This window comes from Cebus imitator, unplaced genomic scaffold, assembly GCF_001604975.1.
Source record: "Cebus imitator isolate Cc_AM_T3 unplaced genomic scaffold, Cebus_imitator-1.0 Scaffold219, whole genome shotgun sequence".
Lineage (NCBI taxonomy): Eukaryota > Metazoa > Chordata > Mammalia > Primates > Cebidae > Cebus > Cebus imitator.
The window spans coordinates 3,282,859-3,289,518 of NW_016107534.1; the positions used below are offsets into that span (position 1 = coordinate 3,282,859).

The window sequence follows — 6,660 nt, forward strand, 5'->3', positions numbered from 1 at the left end:
TTTTTTCTTTTGGTGAGATGGAGTCTCTCTCTTTTGCCAGGCTAGAGTGCAGTGGTGTGATCTTGGCTCACTGCAGCCTCCGCCTCCCTGGTCAAGCTGTTCTCCTGCCTCAGCCTCCTCAGTAGGTGGGATTACAGGTGCCTGCCACTGTGCCCAGCTAGTTTTTGTATTTTTAATAGAGACAGGGTTTCGCCATGTTGGCTAGGATGGTCTCGATCTCCTGACCTCGTGATCTGTCCACCTCAGCCTCCCAGAGTGCTGGGATTACAGGCGTGAGCCACCATGCCCGGCCCTAATCTTGGTTTTAATGTAGCCTGCATCTATGGCTCTAGATCCCTGGCTGATTGTTCTTTAGGCTTGTAGGTTCTCAAAATTGGCTGCGCATTGGAATAACCTAGAACACATTCAGAAATACTGTTGGTCCCAATGCCAAAGATTCTGATTGACTTGGTTTCAGATGCAGCCTAGGCATTAGCAGTTTTTTAAGCCTCTCCCCCATAACCCTAAGTCCCAGGCAATTCCAATGGCAGCCAAAGTTAAGCATCTGCTTTCAGCTATAAATGCTTTTGTCCCTTTACCTTATAACACATAAATTATAGGTCCTCATTGTACTGTCTGCATAGCAGTGGATGAATTGGATTTGGATAGTGTATTTGTTTCCTGTTGCTGCTGTAACAAACGACCACAAATTTAATGGCTTAAAACAACACAAATTAATTTTCTTATATTTCTGGTGACCAGAAGTCCAAAATGGGCCTCACCAGGCTAAAATCAAACAGGTCTCACTGGGCTAAAAATCACTGCATTCCTTCGGGAAGTGCTAGGAGGAACTCACCTCCTCGCCTCCTCTGGCTTTTAGAGGCGGCCCCCATTCCTCGATCCATGGCACCACAGCAGTCAGCCTCTGCCTCCATTGTCATCTCCTTCTCTGACTCTGGCCCTCTTGCCTCCTTCTTAGAAGGTCTTTTATGATTGTATTGAGTCCTCAGGGATAATCTCCCTATCTCAGAATTCTTAATCACATTTGCACAGTTCCTTTGGCTATGTAAGGTAACACATTCACATTCACATTCCAGGAATTAGGACACGGCCACCTTTGAGGGGATGTTATTGTACCTACCATAGATAGAGACAGAGCAACTGCTATCATTACAGGCTCATAAATAGAGTTAACTTACTCTATGATATGTGGCATCTCTTTATTTTGCCCATTTTTTCACCTTTTATTTTAGGTTCAGAGGTACATGTGCAGGTTTGTTATATAGGTAAATTGGGTGTCACAGGGGTGATATTTCATAACCCAGGTAATAAGCATAAGTAGTTTTCCATCCTCTCCCACTTCCTATCCTTCACTCTCAAGTACATGTGTCCATGTGTACTCAATGTTTAGCTCCCACTTACAAGTGAGAACACGCGGAATTTGGTTTTCTGCTCCTGGGTTAATCTGCCTAGGATAATGGCCTCCAGCTGTATCCATGTTGCTGCAAAGAACATTATTTCATTCTTTTTATGGCTGCATAGTATTCCATGGTGTGCATAATGCACCACATTTTCTTTTTTTTTCTTTAAGATGAAGCCTTGCTCTGTTGCCAGGCTGGAATGCAGTGGCGCGATCTTGGCTCACTGCAACCTCCGCCTCTCAGGTTCAATCAATTCTCCTGCCTCAGCCTTCCAAGTAGCTGGGACTACAGGCATGTGCCACCACTTCCTGCTAATTTTTGTATTTTTAGTAGAGATGGGGTTTCACCATGTTGGCCAGGCTGGTCTCAAACTCCTGACCGTGTGATCCACCCACCTCGGCCTCCCAAAATGCTGGGATTACAGGTGTGAGCCACCATGCCCAGCCCTAATCTTGATTTTAATGTAACCTGCATCTGTGGTTCTAGATCCCTGGTCTTGTGAGCTGCTGTGCCTGGCCCAGCCCCACGTTTTCTTTATCCAGTCTACCGTTGGTGGGCATTTAGGTGGATTCCATGCCTTTGCTATTGTGAATGGTGCTTGTTTGGACTTTCTTGTTTTAGTTGTGCTACCATCTAATCAGAGACCATCTTTGTGGAAAGTTATACACCCTGATGAAAACTTAACATGAAAAATAATGAGGAGCCTGGGAGCAACAGAAATCAGGAGTGGATACACATTTTTCAATAGTTCAGTAAAATGACACTCAGAACTGTAATTGGCTGTGGTGGGCTTTAAAGGGCAGACAGAGATGCTCACTCACTCTGACGGAGGACTGGCTACCAGGCCTGGGGGATGACTGGCATCTCTATCGTATAGTTTCCGTGCCTCCCCCATGTTCCCTGAGCCTGGCCTTGCTGTGGGACAAAGCACCAGCTGGCACCTGCAGCTCTGCTAGCAGCTCCCTCCCTCCTAGACAAAGAGTATGAAGGCTGGCAAATAATACTTTGGGCCCTGAGTTAGAGGCATGGTCAAATGATGTGGGGTGGGAAGAGAGTGCGGCTGGCTGGGTGCAGTGACTCACACCTGTAATCCCAGCACATTGGGAGGCTAAAGTGGGAGGATCAGTTGAGCCCAGGAGGTCAAGGCTGAAATGAGCTATGATTGTGCTGCTGCACTGCAGCCTGAGAAACAGCATATGAGACCCTGCTCCCCCACCCCCCCAAAACAGGGGGCTGTATGTACAGGCAGAGAAGGGTCCTGGAAGAGCTGGTTTTAGATAATGGTTTGCCATTTACTGCTGAATGCACCTGCCCACCCCTGACAGATGGCAGAGGACCTTCAACAAGGAGGCCTACAGGGAAAAATGTCTTTGTACTGAGGGACTCATCTGACCCTATTACCTGTTCTGGGGGCCCAGCTCCCTTCTCCCACCAAAGCCCCACGGTGGCTCTTTCCAGCTGCCTTCTGTCTTGCAGAACAGTGGTGTCTAGCCAGCCATCTCCTTCCCCACTGAGTTGGTCAAGTCCCTGCTGCTGAGAACTCTCTGCTGCCAGAGCTTGGGCCCATCTGTTGCCATGGCAACAGCCAGCTGCTGCTTAGCACCAGCCTGGAGACTGGGCACAAAGAAAGGGTAGCCAAGGGAAGTACGCACTGGGGCTGCCCTGCACCCTTGGAGGCCTGTAGGGTGGGTAGGGGCAGATAAAGCCCCTTTGGGGTCTCCTATTAGTCTCTGATGGGTTTCTTCTCTCAGGAAATATGGAAGAGCTAAACTCTCTATTCCTCCACACTGGAATCAGAGTTTGTGAAGATAAAGGTTCCTTTGCCAAGGCAGTTCCAGTGCTTACACACACGCACTCACACACAGTCCTTCACATTGGAGTACACGTTCTTTTTGTACTTGACATGATGTTGACCTCTAAGAGGGTTGGAAAGCTGGAAGTATGCAACCGCCCAGGCCTGCTTTAGGCATAAAACCCACCCTTTAGGCCAGGTGCTGGGATTACACGCCTGTAATCCCAGCACTTAGGGAGGCCGAGGCAGGTGGATCACGAGGTCAGGAGATCAAGACCAACCTGGCTAACATGATGAAACCCGTCTCTACTAAAAATACTAAAAAAAAAAAAAAAAAAAAAAAAAAAACTGCCCTTTGATGCAAATAGATTCGAATTCAAAACTTTTCCATTTCTATGTTACCCTGGGCAAGTTAACTATTAATAATGATAGATAACATTTATTGTCAGGCATTGTGTTACATGTTTTCCATGCATTATTTGCTTCTCAGTAATCTTATCAGTTGTTTGTTCTTATACTTCCCATCTTCAGATACAGAAAGTGAGGCTCAGAAATTTGCCCTATGTGTGCCCAAGTTTGACTTGCTCTAAAGCCTGTGTTCTTTTTAATTTTTACTTTAATTTTTTTTTTGAGACAGAGTTTTGCTCTTGTTGCCCAGGCTGGAGTCCAATGGCACAATCTCGGCTCACCACAACCCTCACCTCCCAGGTTCAAGTGATTCTCCTGCCTCAGCCTCCCGAGTAGCTGGGATTACAGGCATGCGCCATGACACCTGGCTAATTTTGTATATTTAGTAGAGAAGGGGTCTCTCCATGTTGGTCAGGCTGGTCTTGAACTCCTAACCTCAGGTGATCCACCTGCCTCGGCCTCCCAAAGTGCTAGGATTACAAGCGTGAACCACTGCGCCCAGCCCACTTTAATTTTTTAGAGGCAAGGTCTCACTCTGTTGCCCAGGCTGGAGTGCCATGGCACAGTCACAGCTCACTGCAGCCTCGCTCTCCTGTGCTCAAACCGTCTTCCTGCCTTAGCCTCCTGAATAGCTGGGACTACAGGTGCACACCACTGCACCCAGCTAATTGTTTTGTTTTGTTTTTTGGGTTTTTTTTTTAGAGACAAGCTGGGACTCACTATGTTGTCCCAGCTGGTCACAAACTCCTGGCCTCAAGTTGATCCTCCTGCCTTGGCCTCCCAAAATGCCCAGACTAAAGCCCATATTCTTTTTTTTTTTTTTTTTTTTTTTGAAATGGAGTCTCACTCTGTCACCAGGCTGGAGTGCAGTGGTGCGATCTCGGCTCACTGCAACCTCCGCCTCCCAGATTCAAGCAATTCTCCTGCCTCAGCCTCCCAAGTAGCTGAGATTATAGATAGGCGCATGGCACCACACCCAGTTAATTTTTGTATTTTTAGTAGAGGCGGGGTTTCACCATGTTGGCCAGGATGTTCTCGATCTCCTGACCTCGTGATCTGCCAGCCTCAGCCTCCCAAAGTGCTAGGATTACAGGCATGAGCCACTGTACCTGGCCACGAAGCCCGTATTCTTAATTATTGTTCAGTATTAACCTTGGATTGCTTTAATTTCTTCATCCATAAAATGGGCATAATATCTGCCTCACAACATAATTGTGTTTCCAGAATCTCTGGTTTCTCTGGTTTCCAGAGTCTCAGGTAGCTCTTTCCCCATCTCCACAGGTGATTTCTATGGTGATGGTGGCAGTGGGTGTCTATGCTCGGCTGATGAAGCATGCAGGTAAGCTGGAGCTCTCCCTCCCTGCTCCCACCTTGTGCCATGCCCATTCCCCCCTGCCTCCTTCAGCCTGGCCCTCACACATAAGCTATGGGGCTAAAGAAGGCAGCCTCCCTGGAGCCAGATCTTCATGGTCTACTTAGGTGTCAGACCCCCTCCCATGCCAGTTCCCCTGGATTTCCCTGAGCCCCTCTGAGTTTTCCAGGATATATCTATATTTGAGGCTTAGGAAGTGTCTAAGAAAGAAGGTAAGCCCCTGGAAGCAGAGAGTCATCAAGGGCTTTAGCCCCTCCCTAGCTCTGTCCTGGAGAAACCCAATCACTGTTCCTCTTTCACCACACAAGTTTCCAGGAAACAGAATCTGTAAAGCTGGTGAGCCTAATGCCATTGTGTTTCTGTTCTGGAGTAAAAGCCTCTCCTCTCTTAAGCCCAGGAATAAAGATTTTTATTTCTTTAGTATCTCAAATTAAATGCCACAACCCTTCTGGGCCTTTTTGGTTCTCCCCGTGGGACACGGGTACTGCCTCCTCTTAGCCTTCATCGGACAATACTGGAGATTCCCCCACCAGGGGAAGCAGGACAGTTTGGGGGCACCCTCCCATCCCATCCATGGGTTCCTCAGTGGGCACCAGGCTCAGTCTGAGAGCCAGCTCCTTCCCCAGAAGCAGCCCTAGCCTGCCTGGCGGTAGACCCTGCCATCCTGCTGATCGTGGTGGGTGTCCTCATGTTCCTGCTCACCTTCTGTGGCTGCATTGGGTCCCTCCGTGAGAACATCTGCCTCCTGCAGACGGTGAGTGGTCAAGGCCCCTCTGGAAAAACCCCGGCCCCTCCCCATCATGCCTCTTGGCCTCCTGGTGCCATTCTTACGGCCCTTTGGTTTCCTCGTCCCATTCACCCCCAGGCCTGTGCTGTTCACTCCTTAGTGCAGAGCTCAGCCCAGGTGACCCAGCACATGGTGGCCACCCCCAGAACAGTGTCCTAGAGGCAGCTGTCTTTCTCATGCGTGGGGCATCTGGGAGAATTGCCCGACAGCTCCCAGCATCCCTATGGCCCTGGGCGGGGGGTGCTGCTGCCCTGACTGGTCCCAGACGCCTCCTCTTCCTGCTGCTCCACAGTTCTCCCTCTGCCTCACCGCCGTGTTCCTGCTGCAGCTGGCCGCTGGGATCCTGGGCTTCGTCTTCTCAGACAAGGTAACACTAGGCGCTGGGAGGCCTCTTCAGGTGTGGCCCAGAGGGAGGAAGGAAAGTTCCTGCCCATGTTTAACCTGGTTAATTAACCACAGCTCTCCTTCCCCTGAGAAACATCAGCTGTGAAAAGGTTCATTAGGGATGAATGAACGGCCTGTAAGCACATCATATTTGAGGAGAATTTCAAAATCATAAGGTGCCTTCCTCTGACAGTCTGAGAAGCTAACAGGGAAGTAAATTATACAAACACAAAAAATAATTTAGAAACTCTAAAGGCAAATGACAGCATCAAACTCAGTAATCAAATGGACCACTGATAATATGAGGAACCTCTTATTTCTTTTAAAAATTGTTTATTGCCGGACGCGGTGGCTCAAGCCTGTAATCCCAGCACTTTGGGAGGCCGAGGTGGGTGGATCACGAGGTCAAGAGATCGAGACCATCCTGGTCAACATGGTGAAACCCCGTCTCTACTAAAGCTACAAAAAATTAGCTGGGCATGGTGGCGCGTGCCTGTAATCCCAGCTACTCAGGAGG

The 6,660-nt window shown here is 48.8% G+C and overlaps 1 protein-coding gene across 2 annotated transcripts in view; it reads left to right on the top strand.

Moving 5' to 3' along the window:
• The window catches only part of TSPAN33 (tetraspanin 33), a 25,387-nt gene that overhangs the window by 13,009 nt on the left and 5,718 nt on the right, over nucleotides 1-6,660 (top strand). Inside the window, exons 2-4 of one of the 2 annotated variants that reach the window (XM_017549539.2) lie at nucleotides 4,882-4,939; nucleotides 5,599-5,726; nucleotides 6,052-6,126. In XM_017549539.2, coding sequence (XP_017405028.1) covers nucleotides 4,882-4,939; nucleotides 5,599-5,726; nucleotides 6,052-6,126 — 261 coding nt within the window. The remainder of the gene's footprint in view (nucleotides 1-4,881; nucleotides 4,940-5,598; nucleotides 5,727-6,051; nucleotides 6,127-6,660) is intronic. The other variant, XM_017549540.2, reaches the window with a different exon arrangement.